Source organism: Cucurbita maxima, unplaced genomic scaffold (assembly GCF_002738345.1).
Source record: "Cucurbita maxima cultivar Rimu unplaced genomic scaffold, Cmax_1.0 Cma_Scf00001, whole genome shotgun sequence".
NCBI classification, from domain to species: domain Eukaryota; kingdom Viridiplantae; phylum Streptophyta; class Magnoliopsida; order Cucurbitales; family Cucurbitaceae; genus Cucurbita; species Cucurbita maxima.
The window spans coordinates 2,667,350-2,691,185 of NW_019272017.1; the positions used below are offsets into that span (position 1 = coordinate 2,667,350).

General features: G+C 34.0%; 1 protein-coding gene across 2 annotated transcripts; it reads right to left on the reverse strand.

The window, feature by feature from the left end:
• Window positions 1-697: 697 nt before the first annotated feature.
• LOC111478572 (UDP-glucose:glycoprotein glucosyltransferase-like) lies at window positions 698-22,147 on the reverse strand. 2 transcript variants are annotated; one of them, XM_023122928.1, is made up of 37 exons: window positions 21,800-22,147; window positions 20,910-21,353; window positions 20,096-20,249; window positions 19,548-19,719; window positions 17,105-17,178; window positions 15,989-16,085; window positions 15,793-15,905; window positions 15,579-15,694; window positions 15,221-15,278; window positions 14,057-14,209; window positions 13,859-13,957; window positions 13,626-13,766; window positions 13,346-13,414; window positions 11,278-11,366; window positions 10,962-11,124; window positions 10,534-10,668; window positions 10,308-10,407; window positions 10,088-10,182; window positions 9,889-10,001; window positions 9,543-9,753; window positions 9,243-9,311; window positions 8,976-9,121; window positions 7,842-7,943; window positions 7,478-7,625; window positions 7,296-7,352; window positions 7,074-7,204; window positions 6,849-6,937; window positions 6,392-6,741; window positions 5,761-5,856; window positions 5,320-5,381; window positions 4,113-4,215; window positions 3,866-4,024; window positions 3,547-3,687; window positions 3,423-3,466; window positions 3,099-3,213; window positions 1,287-1,439; window positions 698-1,185 (listed from the first exon to the last, which is right to left on the reverse strand). In XM_023122928.1, exons 1-37 carry the CDS (start codon window positions 21,961-21,963, stop codon window positions 1,009-1,011), a joined length of 4,902 nt encoding a protein of 1,633 aa, XP_022978696.1. In that variant the 5' UTR covers window positions 21,964-22,147; the 3' UTR covers window positions 698-1,008. The 2 variants fall into 2 exon arrangements, with proteins under 2 accessions (XP_022978696.1, XP_022978686.1); XM_023122918.1 differs by having other exon boundaries at window positions 5,320-5,384.
• Between the last annotated feature and the right edge of the window lie 1,689 nt (window positions 22,148-23,836).

Sequence of the window (23,836 nt, forward strand, 5' to 3'; positions counted from 1 at the left end):
ATCAACCAAAGTCTCAAACAAACCCTTCATGATTTTCCTTCTGTCCAAAAACACTTAAATCTATCGACCATGCAATTAACCCATAAAAAAATAATCGAGGGGTGAATAATATTATCCTGTCTCTATCCACCTCATTTTATATAATTTTTTACTTTTATAATTAAGTATATTGTGATGTTTAACATTTTTTTAATAAAAAATATATTGAAAAATGTTCCATTCCTTTCTTTTCCATATATAAATATATTTTAAAAAAATTACCACAAAATAAATGAAAATTTTTATCAAGATAAACACTGAAATAAGAGGAGAGGACGGGACGAGTAAAGGACAAGGAAAGCTGAGGAGAGGACGAGGACGAGGACAAGGACGGGACGAGTAAAGGACAAGGAAAGCTGAGGAGAGGACGAGGACAAGGACGGGGAAAACTTCCCCATCCCGTGGGCATCTCTAGATCCCAAGTCATTTCATAAATAGGAGTTTTGGAGTGCTTATGGAAGGTGTTTGACTTTGACTTTGAAAAACAGAAATGTGTCAACATGGAATAGCTTAGAGGTTCATAGTCTCCAATATCCTGATGTGCACTGTAATTCGTCAATCCCACCCCAATCACAATGATAATTATTCAGCAAAAGGTACTGTTCAAGAAATTCTAACATAGTTAAAAAAAAAAAAAAAAAATCATGGAAACGCCAAATGCAGTATTAAGTCACTATACTAACTACAAAACCAGCTATTACTATACATGTCTTTATCAAAATTGCCAACTTTTTCCATCAAGTAAGCATTTAAAATGGTAGAGGAGAGGGAACTGGATAAAACAACTCTTCCAAGAATATTGGAGGGAGAGGTATGACCGTAGTTCTTATCAGCCTACAGAGGCAAATATCCATCTGGCTTCCAAGTTAAATCTAAGAACACTAACATGGGGTAGAAGTAGGAGAGAGATGTTGAATTGAAAGCAGAATTGTCCTACTACTCTAATTTGATGGAACTTAAATTATCTCATTATAACTCTGCCTTTGATTCCACATCTTCATCAATAGACTTCTTACTCACAGAAGTTTCGGTTTGATCGGTCGGTAAGTCGGGTGTTTGAGGGTTTGCATCACCTGATATTTTAGCTGTGAATGTTCTAGCCTCCAAATCAAGATCTGGCCATTCCGGAACAATTCTTCTGGCACCCTGAAAATTGCGACTAATTTCAATGAAAGATGGAGATGAAAAGCTTTCAAGATCTAGCCATTCTAAAGATACAAAATGAATTGAAGAAACAAAAATCGGACCTCTAGCTTCGGTTCTTTGGTCATGGGGTTGTTACAGAGATCGATCGTTTTAGCCTTGGATTTTGTGGCATTACCACACCATGACTCACACCAGAGCCATTCTTGTGGTAGAGAGAAAATGGGCACAGTGTGTTGAGCGTAGTTAGGAAGATCCTGAAAAAGCAAGAAATATATAAAAATTCAAACCATTATAACATATTAAGTTTCCTCAAAACTACGAACCTAGTATATTCAGTGATCAAACTAAAATAGGAAAAGTTTATTTATTTATTTATTTTTATAAGAGACTTTCATTGATATTGAAATTAGAAAAAAGAATGTGATATCATGATGTTTATAAAAGACCTTCTCAATTAGGTATAACTATAGGAAATAACTCTAGGAAGTAAAATATTAGACAGTTTACACCAAGATATAGCTTAATAAATAATATTGTGGACGTGGAAGAGTTTGTACAAGTCTGTCTATTTCGCAAATATTCTTTGATTTCTTTCTTTCAGCAGGTTCCAAAAGAAAGTCATGATGAGATTTTTCCAGAGTAGGGTTTTTGCATTCCTGAAGGGGTGGTACGTTGGGGTCATGTCCAATAGATCCTTTACCTCCCTAGGAAATATGAGATGACATCCGAATATATTGAGAATCGTTGTCCATAAATTCTGAGCGTATGTGTATGGCATAAACAAGTAGCTTTGTGATTTTTTGAAGATTTTTACTTGTGCTAATGACTTTATGCGCTATTTCCCAAAGGAAGAACATCACCTAGGGTGATGTCCTTTCTAAATTGTCTTTACTAGGGTGAGATTTATTGCTTCTAATTTTGCACTTATGTCCATCATCAATGATTTTGCAGAGAAGACCTCGTCAGGAGAGACAAGTCAGAGAGACAAGTCAAAGAATCTACTTTATTTGACAAACCACTAGGACAAGGTCAAGGCTTAATTCGATTCATTCTAAGCCTTCGACTCATTCTATTGCTTTATTATCCTTTTCAGGAACTACCTGACTTCATGTCCCAGAATTTGTTCACTTGGCCCCAATAACTATTAGGAATCTAAAGTGTTGTCACATCTTACATCTTACTACATTACTTGTCTAAATGTATAACTTCATCTCATTAAAATATAAAGAACATTGACAGAAAGGTACCTACCCAGCTTCGTTACCAATATTAGGAATTAGATTTTATTTCTTGGCTCTTGGAATATTTAGAGATTTTCGCTTTTTTTGTTATTTGGCTTTCATTTCACTCTCTTCCAGAGCTTCTATCCTTGAACATTTTTCAATATTTTCTTCTATGAATAAAAATTTTGTTTCTTGTTAAACAGAAAACCCATTTTCTTCATTCTCAAAGGGAAATTTCAAGATTCTAATCAAAAGGATCTTCAAAGATCCTATGCCACTTGAATGTCAACATCACTGGAGGTTTCTCACATTTCAGATAAGATAACCAACCAAATCAACATTAATTAGAAATAAATACTATAAACATTATGTAATGGCCCAAGCCCACACCGCATTTAGATATTGTCCTCTTTGGACTTTCCCTTCCAAGCTTAAAACGAGTCTGCTAGGGAGAGGTTTCCACACCCTTATAAAGAATGTTTCGTTTTCCTCTCCAACCGATGTGGGATCTCACATATTACCTCAATATTGATAAAGTAATATCCGGTAATATGATAAATGACCATGCCTCATAAAACGAGGACAAAATATATCAGGTAATGTAAAATTTACTCGACGAACATCATCTCAAAACTATGAAGTATCATATGGTATACTAATAAGACATCAAACGATGTAAAATTTACTTGCCTGATCCAAATTGGATAAACTATTGGGATCCTTGCTTAGAGATTCATAGAAAACTCTAAGATTATCTCCTGCTGCTGTTTCTCGGAATTTCTTCAAATCAACGACATATAAAGCACTGTATGAAATGGAAATTAAAACATTAATGCAGAAAATTATTAGTAAATGCAAGCTATCTAGCAATTTCAAGAAATTTAAGAGTTGAACCTCTATTAGGAAAGTGAGGTTTGAAAAAAGATGAAGATTAGACTTTTTTCATAACAATATTCAATTTACACAAGAAAGGATTTCTATTTGGTCCAACTTAACAACCACAAGATAAGATACCTTATATGGTACGGTCTTCCACGTAGATGTTCTTTCCAGAATCCCTGTCAATGAACAGAAATTGTGAGAACAGGGCGCTACAGAAAAATAGTTATTGATAACAGGAGAGGAGATTGATATGTACCTGTCTCCAAAACCGATATCCATCCATATCCTTGTTATTATCACAAAAGGGTGTATATGCTAGTGGTTTTCCCTTGATATCCATGTCATAGAGTTCCCCCATGTCTGTGCGGACGATCTGATCAGCATCAACAAAAATGACCTGCAGGTTTTCGCAAACGAACAATACTTTTTTTAGATGGGTAAATAGGCAAGCAACAGGTGACTGAATAAGTTACACTAACATTTTGATCTTTTATTAATAACTGAAAGGTTCATTTCTGGTTAAAAATAAGTTACAGGAAATCATGGTTGTTTGGAGCATGTTGATGTCATGGTACCTTCTCCAACGAAAGAGGGAAGATAACATCAAGAAATAGAATCTTATATGCCCAAATAATCCTTTGCTTTTCTTTCTGCTTATGCAACCAAGTCGGCCACTTGTAAGTGATTAGTTCATAATCAAAACCATATTCTTCAGCCATGCGTGGAAGTACATCCTGATTATGTCACCAAAGAGCATAGGCATTAGGAATATTCTTCAAAAATGAAGGAAAAAAGGCCCATGAGATGCAATGTTGTGTTAACCTTAAACTGAGGAGATAGGTAGTTCTTTATAAACCAGAATTTCACAGGCCGATGTGTATTCTTTAGGACACTCAATATCATGATTTTCAGAAAGCGTTCGTATCTGCCATGAAATATTATCAGTAAGTGGACCATTTTACAAAAAACCAGACTGCATAAAATAACGAATATAAATAAATTTCACTGCCCAAAAGAGATGATAGAAGTATATATATATATATATATATATATACAGCCACCTTATATATTCATACACATTATAGATATCTATGCATTCAAACTGCATGCAATGTAAATTTGTCTCTGTGATAAGAAATCGCCATGCGCCTTGATTATTACAATTTTCCATCGTCGGATTGTTTTGCTGAATTGTTCAAAACATCACAAACACAGCACTAGAAAAAAACCAGGAATTATTATCACTAAAACTTGTATTTAAAATCAACTTGACTCTAAGAAACGAACAAACACTAATTTAAAGTAAGAATTGGATGTGGATGATGAAGATGTATGGGATCCTTTCGATGTGGGCTTTTTTCATCTTTTTTTTTTTTTTTTCCTTCTGTATTGTCCGTTTTTATTATTTCCTTTGTCTATGGAAAATATAATTTCTCATTATTAATATAAATATACATATAAGCTTCTTTTTATCTTCATATTGAATCCTAGATGACTCCTGATCAAGAACAGGCACTTCAAGAAGTAAATCGTACCCATTTTACAAGTGCCTAAAACCAAAAACAAGGAAATCATACCTGCAATTCTATTATGTATATAATTTTTTTTAAGAAGAGTAACAAGTTCATTGCATAAATGAAATAAAAGGACTTGAATTCCCCTAATCACTAACCGCTCATACCCGGCAATGCAAGGGAAGCCATCGATAAGATACTAAAAGTCGGGAATAAAGATGAAAGACTAATCAGGAAAACGGTGTTTTACACCAACACAGAATTAAAGCGACTAACTCTATGGAAGCCTCAGAATTAGTGACTATATCTCAGACAATTCGACCATTTCTCTCACACCAAAGAGACCAAATGAACACCCTGTTAAAAGCCAGACCACCTTCTTTGGACCACAAAAGGAATGACCCACGAAAATCAGAGCGAAGTGATTAGGAATAGGGTACAGGCCACTACAGACACAAAAATAACTTGCACCGCCCAAAAGAAACTGATTATATCTCCAGTAATGTTATACTTACAGGTGTCCAGAGGCAATGGAGAAAATATTTATTGTCTTTCCATGGCGCCCTCCTTTTCCTTGCTTCTACAGAGAATGAATCAAGATTATAATTAAGAACATGCAAAGTCATTCAAACGACATAAGTTTGCCCATTATCAATAGGAGCATAAATAAAAACTTCCCAACATAATTGGCTAAACCCTTTTGTGATATCAACATACAACTTTTGTCTATTATGACAAAAGATATATATATATATATATATATATATATATATATATATATATTCCCTCCCACGAAAGAAAAATATTCCTATCAACACCCAAAAAAAAGCAAAAGATTCATGTAAAACATCACGTGAATAGCCTAAAAGTTAAAACTATTTAAATGTAAGGCCAGAGTCCGAAAGATAATTTACATCAGCACATGAAGATGATGAAGAAATTAATTAAGAACTCACCACAGACGTGTCTTTAGTTTTTTTTGATTGATCACTGCTTCCAATCAAACCAGTAGCCCATTTCAAAATATTAGAGTTCCAATTAGTCGGGCCTTCCTGCAGAAATTCAAAAAAGCCACAATTCTATCGTTAAATCTATTATGCACCAGAAAAGTTCTTCCACCAACATAAAATAAAAAAAGGTTAAACTACAAATTTATTCGCTGAAATTTCAAGTTTGTAACTAAAAGGTCCCTAAATTAAAAATTAAAAGGTGTCTAATAGGTTTCTCGGCTTACAATTTTACACCTTCAAAATTTTAGAAATTAACTTAGAGGACCCAAAACTTTAAATTTTGTATTTAGTATGTCAGTGAATTTTAAAAAAATGTCAAATAATTCAAAAGATGTTTAGGCACGAAATTAAAAGTTCAAGGATCTATTGGACACAAAATTGAAAGTTTAAGGATCGGTTAAACACTTGTTAAAGTTCAAGAACCTATTTGCTTCAAAGTTAAAAGTTTAATGATCTATTAGTTACTTTTTAACGTTCAAGCACACCAAATAAATACAAATCTAAAAGATTATTTCATGGACTAAACTGGTAATTTAACCAATAAAAACAAGACTAATTCCTAAAAATGAACACATACTTTCTTATTCTCCAGCAAGTCATCACCACCATCAGGAACCAACAACTTTTCATGCTCTTTTCCTTTTTTCTTTTCTACTTCCATGCGAACAACATTACCCCGCAAATCATTAATTATGATACGTTTTGACAATGTTTTATCCCGACTTCCATCCCCACCATGCTTCAGAAGATAAAGTTCAGAACTTCTACCGGGAGCAAGTTGCAGGTACCAAACTCCAGGAGAAACTTTCATTTGCCAATAGCCCAAATTTGCCATTACTAGAGTATCAACCAAATGTGGTGTGCTATTTGTACCAAGAATCAACTGGAGACCCCGGGGAGGTTCTTGATGTTTCTCTGAACAGTGACCTGAAAATGAAAAGGATGGTAGATAAAGTAATACAATCAATGAACCTTATTTCAGATTTAGTTACATCTATGTTTCCCCACATCCGTAGATTTGCTACACTGCTTACCAGTAAGAACAAGAGCTTCCAGTTCAAACACCGCTTGCAACGTCCTTGTCTCCCCAATATTCTCAAGTAAAATATTATCCAGGTCATGACTGAAATTTACAACGTGATGCAAGAAACAACACAAGATGTTGAAATCAAAAGGAATACGGTATTATTTAAATGAATAAACCATTCAAACTTGTACGATTGTAAAATGAGAATATACAGCTAGTGGATAAAACATACACAGCAATAACAGGCTCAACAAGCCATGGCTCCGGAACATCAAGATTCATCGTTAATGTCTTGGACAATGGCATATTTGCAAAAAATGCTTTAGGGCCATTAACGGTTACATCTGTACCGCTGAAATCATCCTGAAATTGTCATGAACAACTCAGACACCAATAATGGGAGAAAACTTGTGTTAAACTATAATATAAACCAAAGGTCTTAATTAATAATTACCATTGACGGCAGAACATAGCGGTAGTAATTCTTCAAAGGTAAATCAACAAGCGAACTCTGCCACAGAGAAGACAACGTTAATTTCTCAAGAAATTAATGACTATCAAAGAATAATCAATTGCATTCAATAAAATAGACACGATTAACACCCTCTGAAACTGTACGAGGTTTAAACAGCTCACCAGCGGATTTAATATAATCCTCATACTAGGTTGTATGTACTTGGACAAAACACGAAGAATTGATGATAGCTTCTGGCCAGATGGACTGAGTGGATCAATAACAGCATCAATATGGACGCTAGAATTTTCATTACCCAGTACAATGGCACTGAAAATTGAAAATAAAGAAAAGTAAGGAGGAGGCCAAAGACATGGAGTCCTGAATTGTAAAGCATAGCCACTGACATTGAAAGTTGAATAGAATGCAGAGATTTTTCACAATATTTTCAAATATCATTACAAGGATTTCTAATTCGTCATATTACTGATAAAATTCAAAGGAAAAGGATAATTCACACACTAAATTGAAATCCTTACTCCTTACCTATATTCTGCATTCAAAACCTCAAACCGTGCACTTTCGGAACTTCGATCCCGCTGAGCCATTGAGGATGAAACAAACATAATAACATCACTAAGGAAGTTGCTGCAGAAGTGTGGATTATCACGAACAGTTAATACAAATCAAAAGGGTGATCATTAAATACTACAATTACTAAAAAAAAATGAGACCAGTGCATTACATATGTATTAATATGAAATCCTAAATGATTAATATATAACAGCACAAAAGACATAAGGATAAAAGCAGAGTTATAATCTCTTCCTTCTCTTCCAAACAATTGAGATGATATTTCAAGCAATAGTTTAGACTTTCAATGTCGCCTTATCCATTTAATACCTCTAAATTCTTCTATTCATTAACAAAAGTATCTTTACTTTTCTTTTCTTTCCTTTTCTCTCTCTTCTTTTTTTTTTTTTTTTTTTTTTTTTTTTTTTTTTTTTTTTTTTTTTTTTTTTTTTTTTTTTTTTTTTTTGCATTTTTGTGGGGGGGAAAAACCATGCTGTGAAGTTTGTGGGGAAAGTATATATACAAAAAATAATATAAATATATTCCTGAGGAAGTAATGATTGAAAATCAAGATAATACAAAGAGCTACGTACAAATTATATAATAGTTAAAGGGGAGAAAAGGGAAAACAAGGGCACAAATTAGATAGTACAGCTAACTATTATTTTCTGGTCACATGCCATCCTCTAAGAAGGTAGGAAATTAGGAGCAATGCTAGCATTACCAAGTTAATCTATCTCCATCCAGATATGATCATAGTACAGCAAGCAAGAAATTGATTTGAGTTGATTCTATCACAGAAATAACAAGATAGATTGCTCATAGAGGTTTGAGGAAAGGAAAACATTAGTCTAACACACGCTTAGACAGTAAATAACCACGAATTTTCTGTTGAATAAAAGAGAACTAAGATGCCCCTGAGGACACCCTAATATTGCTGTGCATGTAGCATGTTATGTGGTCCAAACTTCTTGGTACTGATGAAACAATGCAATTTAAAAAAGTACTTCAACCTGTAGTTTAAAAAACAAAGGCACATGTCCTCGTTGCATCAATTTTTCTTACAATAAATAAAGGGCAAGCACTGGGGGAGAAGGGGGAGTAAACCTTGTTAGTGTGTCCGGATCAAAATCATCCCACTTCACTTCTTCAACAATTTCCACAATATGTTTTATTCTCCGCTTATACTCAACTGCTTCCAGTAGATGTAAGTCGTGACTCAAAAATGAGCTCCCATCGGTGAGAAGTGTAACCTAGGCGTGAATGCAATGTATGATTAACAAGTTCCACAAATGCAGCCATATATTTCAGGAAAATCACAGTCAAATTTACAGGAAAAAAAAAATCAAAGTAAAAACAGCAAAAAGGACTCACTCTTCCATTGGTAATAACCGCATTAACTATAGATTCAAGGCCAAGCTGCCCCGACAAAAGACGTTCCACCTGAGAACCATTGTGCATGAAATATATAACATTTTCTACTTTAGACAAAAGGAAGATTTTTTTATCGAGCATCTAAATGGATAGAAAATACACAGATAAAGCCAACAAGTGACAGAGAAAAACAGAACAGGGAGTAAATTTCTTGAAAGTAGTTTATCATATCAAAAAGTTCCAACTGCAAGAAACATTGATTCAGGAACTAACCACACAATCTAACAAAAAGTGGTATACCTGGCCCAAATAGTTTCTCAGTTCATCAACAAAAGAATCAGAGAAAGGTATTCTGTATGCTTTAGGTGGTAAATCATTGGCTTCAGCAAGCTCACAGGCTTTCTCAATAAATTCTTGAGGGCTATAAACTACTTCTGAAGATTCAGGGATGAACTTTTGAATATATATTGAGCACAACTGATCTAGAAAATCTAAAACTTTCTTCTTGTGGCTGCAATAAGATGCAAAAAGAAAAATAATAAATGTTAGGCAGAAAATACACTGCATAGCCCCAACCAGCAACTTACCCCCCCAAAAAAAGGAAAAACAAAGGGAGAAAACCACGACAATAAAGAAATGAACAAACCTATGCAATGATGCACTAATCTCAAAAAACTTCACTAAAAGCAAACTGGATTCCTGGGCATGGTTGCTAGCAGTAAAAAGGAACCCGACACGAGCACTTTTAGATCCTCTCATCTGCATTCCAATACTATAATTTTAATACAGAATACTTTTTCAATTGATAAAATTTGTGACAACAAATTTCTGCCAAATGCAATAACCAGATAGTGTAAGCCTTCTTTCAGCAACTTTATTCCTTTCTTTGAAGCAGCATCAATGACCAGGAGATGGGTCACAGGCTTCAAATCGTCCGTAGCTGGAAAATAAAAATGGAACCTCATGAACTGGTAATCTCAAAGCTAAAAGTTCTGAACAATTGGATTATGCTTCGTTTATAAGATACAAAATTTGATGAATAGAAAAAAATAATATAATTCTTACTTCCAGGAGAATGCAAATAGTTAAAGCCATTCAATAAAAACTCCCCTCCATGAGTGGATGCAAACATAGAAACAATACGTGAGTTCCCTTCAGCAACAATCTGCATAAAAATGGACATAATGATGCAATAAGGTCAATGAGATATATTAAACACATAAAAGCCTCTCAATCAATCAGCACAAAAAACCAGATTCCACAATCAAACAGCATTATGCCAATAATTCACCTGTGGATTATAGCGACTAATACCACTCTCTGATAAGAATTTTTCAAGAACGTCAGTGCGAGAAGATATATGTCCATAATAAACTTGTTCCTGTATCCGTGGAGTCTCTTCGTTCATGGCATTTATTAGAGACTCCTGATCAAAAGAGATACCAAAACGTTATGAACAGAGGACAAAGGCAAGAGTTGATTGAGTCAAGCCAAACTGTATATGCTTGATAAAAAAATTTCCATTTAGAACCAAACAAGTTAAATCATCCTTCAGAAACTGGTGCTTATGTCTAATCAGCATACAGAATAATGGGATGATCATAAACTATTCAACAAAGACTAAAAGAACTGAAAGAAAACAGCATCTTCCAGATAAAATGATAGCAACTTTGTATTGTCAAAATTTGATCTGAATCTATTTAACACATAAAATATTACCTCACTAGACTCAAGTACAAGCCCATTCATCAAGAGGGAACAGTCCATTTTAGATAAGCCACGAGAAAAAATAAACATGGAGCTTTCCTCAGCCAGATCTTTAAAAGTTTGCTCCTTTTCCAACTTTAGTAGAACATCTTGAGGAGGAGATTTTGTCTTAGGTCTATAAAAACAGAAAGAAATCGATTATTCTAGATTATTTGTAGTAAATAGAATTTGACACTAGTAACCAAAAAGAAAATATACAAAATGTGATATTGGAGATAACATCTATTTATAGGTATTCAACATAGCAAATCCAATTCAGTGAACTTACAGAAGAGTTTCCACGAAAGCTCCTTCAACATGATGCATTTCAGGAGCATCATCAGCTAAACCATCTGCTTCAAGCCGTAATTTGTTTACCTGATTCAATTCAACAAGTTCAGCAAAATAACTAATTAATTTCATGTCTGTAGCCTTCCAGAGCATTTCTTTTTTCATGAATAATTATACTTACATTGAGGAAAAATAAGGGCATACAAAAAAAATTAATAAAAGAGACTCCAATCCAGTAAAATAAGACCTAGAGGGTAATTACAAAAAGGTCTTGCCAAAGACTAAAGACATAGGATCTAACAAGGGACTAAACAACATTGTAAGACCTCTCCCGATGCCTAAACATTGGAAGTCATGCAATGATACCTAGTCTCCTGCACTTATTAGCAAGGAAACTTAGAACTACGTATGGATTGAAGACATCTGAGAATAAGCTTGGTGTACTATTAATAGCATTACTACAAATAAGCACTTTTAGTATTTGTTCTTGCTGAAGTTATGTAAGTTCCTTCCAGATAAGAAATAATTTAATTATTTTGAGTTGAAATTGCAAAAAAAAAAATATAAAATATAAAGGCACCAATGGAGTTTATATAATATTAAAATAAGTTTTAACTTGAATATAGAAATAGTAACCCAGAAAAGGGTAGTAGTTTTCTCCAACCAAGCCTTCCAAAGCAAAGTGCCTACAAAAGTGAATAATGCCGCAACCTTTTTTACCTTAAAAACTCTGACCACCCAAAAAAAAAAAAAAAAAAAAATCAACCCACCATTTGATTAATCAAGTGGGAGTGAGGCTACTGAGTTGGAAGAAACTAAATATATCCCAAAACCAGGCCCTGAAGGAACACGTTAAGAAAATATGGTAGGCAATCTCGAAGCTATTTTTGTAAAGGATTGGGATTGAGGTAGGAACTAGAATTTCTTCTTTGACTCTGGTCATTAATACTTAAGCCTACAAGACAATGACATTAAAAAGATTTTTTAAATGAAAAACCAAACTTTCATTGAGAAAAAATGAAAGAATACAAGGACATACAATAGGAGAGCCTACAAAGAGAGGGAGGCAATCTACAGATTGGGCTTCCAGTCAAGATAGATCAGACCTAAAGCATAATTACAAAAGAACTTAGTTACACATCCACAAGAACACAGAATCTAATAAGGGACCAAACCTTGTTTGGAGATCTCTCAAGCCCTCTACAAATTCTATTGTTCCTCTCACCCCTAAAAAGAATTTATAATTTTGGGAATATAAAATTTCAATAATTTCTTATGAAAGGTCCCTTTTAAGTCACCTTTGGTTAACCATGATGTATATACCAATGAAAAAAAATACTGGTAAAAAGGGCAATGTTCAAGCAGTAATTTCTAAGAACGTGAGCTTCTTTGGTAGATAGAAATCTCATAAAGACTGGCAAGGAGAAAATTCTTGGAAATCTAGGCAAGTATCCTGCATCATCTCTCCAATTATAGCCAAAAAAGATTGCTAGCCCCATATCTAACAATGAACGTGTGTTAGTTTCGAAATGTGTGAAGTGCTACGTTTGAAAAATTGAGACTTTTTAAATGTGCATCATGTATTTTTCACACTAGTAACTCTACAATTATCGAGAATTCTACTGAGAGAATGAACTTTATACATTTTTAACAAGAAATGAAACTCATTGATAAAATGAATAGAGACTAACGCTAAAAAGGAAACAAACTCCAAAGAGAGTAAAACAAGAACAAAGATGTACAGGAAATAAAAGAAACCCAGAAAAAACATATAAACCACGAATAGCACGAAAACCAGCAATCCAAACTAACACCCAATAAGCGCATCAAGCCTCAAACCAGAAGAAAAAAAAAACATCAAGAAACCAAATTTAGGAGATGCAATAATTTCTTCTGCACAAGACTCCAAACATGTTCGAAATGAATACTACCCTTCCTCAACCACCGAAAATAACTTTGTTCCTCAATAGATTGGAATGAACCAAAAAAAATGAGTGCACAGTTAACTGACTGAGAAGATGCAAACCAACAAGAAAAAACAATGAGAACAAAGCTGCAGAACATACATTGCTCAAAAACTGAAAGGCTGTTTGAATCCCGTGGTTCTCTTTAAAATAAAGAAACAGCTGTATTATCTGCAAAAACAGGCATTCATCATAATAAGCAGTATCATTTCTAGTTCTTCAACCTAACAAAGTACTTCAATTGTCAATAGGTGGACATTGTGATTATTGATTAGGAGAAGTCTAGAAATATTGCTGATATTGTTAATCATGGATAGTAGATAATAAATTGCATGCTAAACCTGCTAAACGATATATAAAATTTTTGAGAAAAAAAAATTACCAAACTAGATGTATCTGCCTCGGATTTATTTAACCCATCATCACCGCTTTCAGTTTCCTTGATAAATTTGGAAGAATACAGTAACACTCCAAATCTAATAGGAAAACTGTTCTCGTACAATGACAGGATCGTGTCAATTGTCTGCATGTTTGGATTTTATAATTAAGGAGACGTAAATGATTAGCAGCAACATCTTGCCAAACAAGGAAATTTTTTACAGGAAATATAAGGACCTGTAGACCACAAACTGTTGCGGGATCAAGAACATAAACAGCATGAAATAGGTTTTTGCGGATGTAGCGAAGTTGTCCAGGAAAGACTGGCATCAAAATCTACATGAATTAAATATGTACTTAGAGATTGAAAAATGCAATGGAATCATCAATTCCTCAGAATATGGAAAATCAGAAGGCGATGCGTTACTAAATTACCTCATTGATGTTGCTCCTCCATCGCTTGTACATAGCATCTTCTTCCAAATTGTTGAGGAAATGCACATGAGAAGAACGAAAGTCCACACGGAGTAAGTCGGAATCAGCTGGAGGCAGACTTGACAGAAGTTTCCGAATAGTATGATTTGGAATCTGATTGTTGGCAACATCAACATGTTAACAAACAAAATGGGAACTCAACTAAGTCAAAACACTTTTAACCTCAGATGTTACAATGCTTGAAACTTGAATAATAGAAAATTTCTTATAAATAATCCCTCTTCACAATCAGGAAATTTAGAAATTAAAAATTCAAAGATATTTGGATAACTCATTAGCTATATATTTTATTAGAAAAGGATCGGGTTTTTTTGGAGAGAAAATGTTAAACTAATGCTGATCATTTGTAAGCAAAAGATCATGGATAAAGGATGAAAATTGGACAACACAAGATTTTTTTTCTTTTACTTCTTTCTTCCTTTCTTCTTCTTCTTCTTCTTCTTCTTCTTCTTTTTTTTTTTTTTTTTTTCCTCATCTGACAACAGGAATTGAACATAATTCTCCAAAGGGGACCCTCACTAAAAAAAACTCCGCCACTTTTCAAGTGACTGCCACGTCAATCTTTACAGTTTTACAAAAAATAGACTAGGGAGTTACAAAAAGGGTGTCCAACTAGTCAACAAAAAAAGTAAGGAATCACATAAAAGAGGAAGACTTTGGACGAGAAGAATAGTATTAACCACTTCCAAGAAAAAAAAAAATTACCTTCTCTGAACCTTCAAAGCGAGATAAAAGGATCAACAAGAGAACTCAGTCAAAGGATACTTTTGATGATCATACAAAAAGGCTTGCAATAGTGGCAGAGCCAGAGAATTTTATGAGGAACAAAATTTTAGTTTCTAGCTTTTTATAGTCATAATTTATCAATTCTAAAAATTGAGAGAGAAACTAAAGCAAAAACTTTAAAATCTAAATTTTTTTTGAAGATTTTTTTTTCTAATCTAAGAAAATTTAGGGGCAATTCCTTGTTCTTCATTCCGCCCATCTTTCAAACTGTGTCCTATTCTTTAAACTTGCTTCACTATCCTTTTTGTTTCTAAATTACTTATCTACTCTCCAACAAAATGTCATTCCATTTAACCACATAAGAACGAAATTCTTTACCCTCAGTTTTGTAAATTGATCAGCCAACAATAGGTCTTGATGGATCATGTCAATCAACCTACAAAAAAGTGGCAGCAGAGTTAAAAGATCCCATCGGTTTACACTAACCAAAAGAAATTGGTGGACAAGGGATGGAACCGAACTAATGATACAACGGGGGAGGATCATAATGCCTTTTGTTTAATGTAAATAATATTCCCTACCAAACAGATAAATGTACATGCATGATCAGCTAAATTTACAATAAACAGCAAAAGATCCTTAATCTATGCAAAAAGCAAGAATCTGGGAACATGTAAACTAAAAATGATAAAATGTTCATAAGAGAGAGAAATATCAAGGAGAGCATAAGCATTACAGATAGAGGTCAACATCTTCAATATTGATTAAAGCACCATTGAGAGCCATTAAGGACTTGCCAGGTGGAATCATGCGTTGATTAGCAGTGATTTCATCTTTAACCGAGTCATTGAGCTGCAAACCAATCAGCAGAAAACACAATAATATTTTATGGCAAAGATATTTGACGCCATAAGATTACTTCATGCAGGGGTACCTTATAGAGCATGTACCTTCATGCGAGATAAGGAAGAAACTATGCTAGGAAAATTTTGATTTATTTCCTGCATTGACTGCAACGGATCAGAGGCCTGTACTATTCTCTGTGCAGTTTGATGTCCCAAGTCTACCAAGAAGGAAGCAATTAATTAGGCTTTGAAACACAGACACCAACAGAATATCATATAGTAAACTTCAAAGTCCAATTACCCTTCAGTTCCCACACATCGAGTGTGTCTGAAACAGTCGATGACAATAGATAATCCCTAAAAGCCATGATTTCAGATGTTATCTCTGGTTTCCGTTCCTACGTTGAACAAATAAATCTTTTCAACCTTAGTTGCATAAGCCATAAGGACAACCTGGCTAAAATGAACCATAAGCATTCTAACAACATTATTAGACTAACAATGTGGAAACAGGTTAAGATAGACTAGGTACTATTTATTTATTTATTTATTTTCCTTTCTATTTCAGCTTTTTCTGAACAAGCAACATCATATTTAAGAGACGATAAACACACTTTCATTATGAGGGGAAAACAAGAAACTACAAAAACTACAGCTACTGTGCACCTGCTGCCAAAGAACAGGCCAATTAGTCCCCGTGAAATCATATTCAGGAGGTATCATGGGAGAGTAAAAGTTTCTCTTTCAACAAAGTGCCCTGGAACTCTTTTTTTTTTTTTTTTTTTTTTTTTTTTTTTTTTTTTTTTTTTTTTTTTTTTTTTTTTTTTTTTTTCATTAAGAAACTTAATATGTAACTTCACAAAAAAAATTGGGAAAACCTAAGGGTGTGGAGAAGGGATGATGCCCTCCAAAAGCTCGCAAAGAAGAGCTTTCCAATCTTGGAAGATCATGGAGAAGTTGTAATTACAAAAGAATTCTCTATCATTGTAGCACCACCAAGCAGAGCTATACACTTGCAAAACCCAGCAAAAAGAACCTGGCACCTTGATACATTCAATGTATCGGTTTGAAGGAAAACTAAAATCCTTAAAACTATGGCATTCATAAGAAGTCAGATGAAATTAAAGCTACATGATTAATAACTCAAAGGGAAATCCAGTCGGTGAGCGTTCAAAAAATTACAATAAGAACACTAAAAGTGAAACTCCACTCCAATCTTGAAAATGAGCTGAATGATTGCAGACAATGTGCTCTTTACATAATAAAGAAAATATGACCATTAAGGTGATATCAATTTAATAACCATTGAAGTAAACTGTGGGTCATTCAGATCGTTGTTTGATATAATATGATATGTTCAAAAAATTGAAAAATAAAAAATAAAAGAAAAGAACAAGTAACTTAAAGGAATACACACCAAAATCTTGGAAAATATGAATCCTCTAACTTCTTGGCTGAGATCTTCAGTCCGAGGATCTTCCAAAGTGACACCTGCAATCCATAAGGCTATTTCAAGGCATCTTAACCCAGAAAAAAAAAAAAAATTAACCAATGATGGAAAAGAGTAGAATGTCTATTCCCTCAACTGAATTTGTAGAAAAGCTTACATAATTCATCTACATCCCCTTTTTCCTAGTATGAGACCCCACCTTAAGATTGAACACAACTTTTTTTTTAATGAAAAACATTATTTGTCCATTTCAGTGATACGATGAAATGGTATGAGCTATGGGGGGAATCACTCCCAAGCTGAGATCTACAAAAAGAGCTTCCAATTGGCCAAAAGAGAAGATAGACTACAGCTGTGAAAGTACGATGAATGTTCACACTAACCTGATTGGTTTCAACCTTGTGAGAGGCTAAGGGTAAAAACCTTCATTTCAGCCTGATGGAAGACTAAAAGCTCAAGAAAGGCGAATATTCTAACCTGGTTGGTTTTTCTGGAGAAGTTAAATAGATGCGACAAAGTTCAAAGAAAATCTCCACATTGGTTGTTGAACATTAGTTGCTGTCCTTTATGTTTTAGTGCTGGAGAAGACATTCATCACATGTTTTTCCATTGTATATACAAAAAAAAAAAATGCTCTTATGGGAGGCATCTTTTTTAAGTTATTTGAACGTGCTTGGATTAATAACACTCCAAAGGACAAATTCCAAGAAAGAGAATCCTTGTCCCAACGAGCAATATCATATGGTTATATTGTTTGTTGCAATGGCATAGTATTGGAATTAATACGCAAGAGAGACCTCATTAGAAGGAGGGATTTTAGCCAATTATCCTCCCAAAATCTGATTCTGTTGCCACTGCCAGCTTTAAGGAAAACCAAAGAGTTGGAAAATTGCCGCTGACTCCTAAGGAAATGTCATGGGATTCTAGAACATGTCAAGAATGGTTAAACCCTTCGGTTGAGAGCCATATTTGTTGGAAAAGACTGTGCAAAAAAGTTGTGCTCGTTTGAACATCTGCCAATACTCAAGCCTCCTTTGTCAATCGGAAGCTTAACTGAGTTTCAGTAAACCAGTGGCTGTCTTCAGCTATAGAACCATATTTCCATAAAAATTCTCTAACTAGTTTTTCCAGATTAGCCAAAACCGTGAAATTTCAAAAAACAGACGTATAAATAAGTGGGAGTGCATGAGAAAAAGCTTAAGAAGTTAAATCTGAAAGTTGGCCATTCTTCCACTTGTAGATTCTATTGATCTCCACTAGCTGCTGAAAAGACGGTGAGCTTAAGCTTCAATTTCATTAGTCCTCACTGTTAACGTTGAGATCTATGATGGCCAGTTAGAACAGATTAACCTCATCCCAGGATCTCTATTGGAAAAGTCCTTGCTGAAAATAGTACCATACACAAATGGGAGGTGATTAAAGTGAACCCGAATTGATGCAAGATGAAAGTTCTTTAATAAGCCCATAATTGTTGGCTTTGGAGAAGCCTACCTAAAGAACTGGCAACCAAGGAAGATGGACACACGCATAAAAAGTGGTCACACCATAGAAAATCCAGGAAGCAAGAATTTTGAATCCAAATATTATCAAACATGAAGGTGCAGGGGGCACTTGACGACCTTGCCATTGGGATAGGTCAGTCAACCAACTTAATTGTAGGGCAACATTTCTCAACTTCCCGAAAGTGGTTCACATTCACCCATACTTTGAACAGAAGATATCCATCAAGCCTACAACAGCCTAAAAAATCCCACAGAGGCACATGACCTTCTACAAATCTATTGGAGGCTCCCATAGATCTATTAAACCAATACCCTCCAAATTCTCTGATGTGAATCTAGCCACATAATAATCCCCATCACACAACCCCCAAAGACTTTCCAACTCCTCCCAAAAGGTCGCCCTCCCCCTACATATAATATATGTTGTATATATCATTATAATCTGACAATGTTCAAAAAAGTATGGATCATAAAGGATAAAAATTATTTTTCTTAATGGTACACTAACATTTGAATGTTTATAATTCTTGTTTTCTTGTCAAATGAAAATATATAGTGAATTTATGTAAATCCTAAACTTCAAACACTAAAATACCCAATAAAACATGTTCTATTGCAAGATTATATATATATATATACCTGTCAATTGCAAGATTGAATTAAAATACAACAAATAAAATGCAATACAGAAAATAAGTATCTATAGTGTGGAGACTCCAAACCTTCATGCAGTAGTTTTTATTCATAGTTAGTTAGGATTTAAGAGCCATATAAACAATTAAGGATGACAAAAGTACACAATTCAAAGACAGCATTTGTCAGCTTCAATCAAGCTGGAATAAACTTCTGCACAAGGCAATCTCACCATCTTAAATAACTACAGAATATACTGGGAAAGTGAAACTGACCTTTCTTTATCGCACTATCATCCATAGCCTTATATTCCATGTTCTTCAGGGCCAGTTCTACCCCATAACCACCTAAATTCAAGGAACCTCTTGTACCAACAGCTCCACAAGAATTAATTTTTACTTCACAGCCGGAAGGTATTACAGGTCGAATAACATATTTAACTTTTCCCTGCAAATTTAACCAAACAGCATATAATATATATAGATATTAGGAAAAGAAATGTAACAAGTAGGGATGTTACAATTGACCATAGGGTTAACAACATTTCACATGATAGACCAGATAGCACATAAGCACACAGTAGTAGCTTTAGGATCATACTGAGATCACCCTCATAGTTTTAAGAGCAAAACATAACCTTACTTTAATTAGTACAATGAAAGTAATGAAGATAGTACTTCCTATGAAATGAAGAATCCATGTTTGTAATTTCATACTTTCTATGACATGAAGAGCCCGTGTGTCTCGTCAAAAAAAGATAATAAATAAATAAATAGTGATGAGCATAATATTAAAATAAATTATTGGAACACAGGGGATGAACCTCTTTGGCAGCTTTGACAAGAGTGACATGGAATTGCTTAAAGCAATCAGTTCCAAGGGCTCCATAAAGGATGGCTACTCTACTTCCAGAAGATGAACCAAAGTGAACGTGGTCAAAGTCATACAAATCTGGTGGCTGTAAACAATCCCCAACACTGACACCAGAAAATGGACATACAAAAAAATAAGAAAAATATAATGCAGAAGGTAGTGATTTAAATATGCTCTCTGTGAGAAGGAAAAGGGCCAATAAATGAAAAGGAAATAGTTATTCGAAATCTAATTTCAATGTTTCATCCACCAAAACAATCTAATCAAATTAATTCTTTGCGAAAATCATAATAAGAAACTTATGCAATTGGATTAGGTGAACATTTTTCCTGTGTTCTTCAAAATTTCTTGGTGAGTTTTTTAAAATCAAAATAGTACACGTTGCTATAGTTGGTTCGATTGTGACTTGGTGTAAATGCTCCCCACTTTTCCATCATTATAGCTTTACCACCCTCCTTTCTAACTGGAGGGATCTTTTGTAATTATCTCCCTGAAGAACTTTTCCTTATTTTGTAATTTCATACATCAATGAAATTGTTTCTTATCTAAAAAATCAAAAAAGAATAAATATTGCTTATATATGAATTCATATCAAGACAAACTCACCCGCTTCACTTATGGGTCAGGTTGAGTTGGCTAATATGTCCTAACAATGGTTTGTCCCATATCAATCTCAATAATGGGTTTAATACTAACAAAATAATTCAGGCGGAATATCACCAACATCACCCCCACCATGGGTCGGGTTCGATAATATTACTAACCAGTCAGCAGGATTCTGAAGCCACGTTAGCAATTCTGGAACATCAAAAAATAGAGATCCACCAGTATCCACCCAACAACATTTGCCGCCAGGAGTTTTTTGGTTAAGTCCAACAACTGAGATATCTGACTTTTTTCTTTCAATGCTTTCATTTCCTTCACCAACAATGTTGGAGTTATTTTCTTCAGGCAAAGGAAAAGAGGAAAGCGAATCGTTGGCTAACTGTTGGAAAAGAACCAATCTAGGGGACGCTGATCTTAGAATGAGAGAAAATTCAAATAATGAAGCCAGAGGTTCACTTAGAAGTAAACGTCCATGCTTCAAAATTTTCTTCAGACAATCTTTAGCACTAGAAGCATCAGCATCAGCATCATTTCCTTCCTCACGAAGCCAGATCTCAATAAAATCCCAGTAAAGGTCTTTCCGTTCTTTAGCAAGTAATTCACTGTACTCAACAAAGAATAGAAGTCAATGCGTTGTCTAAAACCAAAAAACTTCATAAAAATCCCCTGATCGCAACTAAGCAGTTCAATTTTCGACATTCATTCTTCAATTTCCTTTAAAATTAAGAAAAACAACCCATCTTTCAGATATGAACACGCCCACTTTAAAAACAAACAAATGCCACCACCCAAATGAAATGTATTGCTCAAACACAAGCATTGCATTCAATGTCAATCATTGTCACAGTGGGAAATTGGATTTCAATGGTTAAGAGCTGCAGCTGCCAAATTATAAACCACCTCTTCGAATGTCATCAAAGCTTTTAACAACTAAATGGTGCAGTGCTTTATCTACATAACTCCATTTTCTTCAACTAAAGAACACGCCATTACAAATGCTTCAAATCAATAATTACACAGCATCAAAGAGAGAATGAAGCAAAAATACCCAGCTTCCAGGAGAACTGAAGTGCCAGACCATTTGGCTTGAACCGCAACCTGCACGTTCTTGGGTCTTCGAATCTCAGAAAAAGCTCCACTACCTCCATAGATTACCAACAACGATAAAACGACCAGAGCTCGACGCCCAGATCCAAAACAGCTCGTCTCCATTAGCAAAAAAAAAAATGCAAAACGAATCACGATCTTCAGTTCAATCGATCAAATTTAGAGCCTCCACCATCGATGGTCTCGGAAAGAGATGGGTGAAAAATGAGAGACCGACTATTGGCGAGAGAATGAAGTTTGGAAAGTGAGCCTCTCAAGCTCGGCGACGATGGAGAAGACTCCGCAGTGGAAGGAAAAACCGCATGGCCAATAGAAGGTATTATCGTTATTCTAAAGACTATATAAGGGTATATTTGTCATTTGGATAGCCGCGTCAAACTGCCGACGTGGCTCCCGTTTATTGGATAACCATTAACCGGATTTGGATAGTCAAACGGACCGGTCTTTGAGCCCACTACCATACAAATAAGCCCAATAGGTTATCAGCCGAAAAGACAGGCCCATCATGGCACGGCCCACGATGGAAATTTCTTAAAAAATATTTAAAAAATAATAATATTATCATATTTTTTGCCTTTTTGACCAATATTAAAATAGAGTCCTAAAAAAATATTATTTTGGGAAAACTAATATTTTTATTTATTTATTTATTTTGAAAAGTCCTGAGCATTATTGGTTGTCCTGTGACTATTAAATGCCAAATGAATTGTATTGCGAATTGGTCCATACATTTACGTGTAGTACGTTCAATTAGGGCCACATGTTTTCGTTTTTGTGGACCAAATATGTGAAAGGAAGACCATAAAACTTACCACACACCTTTTTGGTCGGTTTAACGTTAAAAATTGCATCGATCTGGATATTATCCATTTTGAACATAACTTCTCAATAATCCTCTCCAAATCTCGAACATGGGACATTATAGATGATTTAGAGATGAATTTCTCCTATTAGAACAGGATTAAAGGATGAACCAAGGCGGAAACTGGTGAACATATAATGTTCAAGTAAATAAGAGGTACACGAATAAATCAAGTGTGATTATGAAACTACACTGTTTAAAAAATGAATAATAAATAAATAAATAAATTGCTACAAATCATATAGGGATGAGATGGTCGCATATTCAAGTTCATTTTATATTAAAATATTCAAACATATATATAAAATAAAAAATAAAAAACATTATAATTTAATGCTCGGGAAGATGTGAGCCATACAAGCTTCCACCTAAAATTTTGTTTCAATTTTAATTCGACACGTGGAATCTGTAGATACTTAGCTTGACTCCATGTGTTTGCAATGACATCGTACTTTATATTATTATTATTATTATTATCGTCATTTATATTAGGTGACTAATAAATTACTCTCTCAACATTTACGCTCAAATCTCTTGGTCAATAAATCTTTAATTTTTTTTTCTTTAATATAAATTAATGTTTAAAAAATATTTAATAAATCTCAATTCTATTATCATTTTATCCGACATAATTTAATTTTTATATCTAATAATTAATAAGTTAAACTTTTAATTTAAAATTTTATTAGACCTTCTTTAAAAAAAAAATTACAGATATATTAATCACAAAATTGAAATTAAAAAAAAAAATGTAATTAATAATATTAATGTAAGTTGAGGAAACTAAAAAACAGCCTAATTTAAAACCTATAAAATATTATTGAATCCTACGAAGACTTTTAAATCTATAATTTAAAGTTGATTCTTAATCCCACCAAACCAACAACTGCATTTATTTATTTATTTATTTATTTTTAAATAAAAATATATATACCATTTTCGTGGGAATCTAGAAAATATTACCTCCTACCGAACGACACCGTTTTTTTTCTTTTTTCTTTTTTTTTTACTCTATGAAGATACAATAAATATATATATATATATATATATATGGTACCCAGTCATTGAAATACATTGACAGCTAATCATCTTTAAAAGAATGCAATGGACGGAATA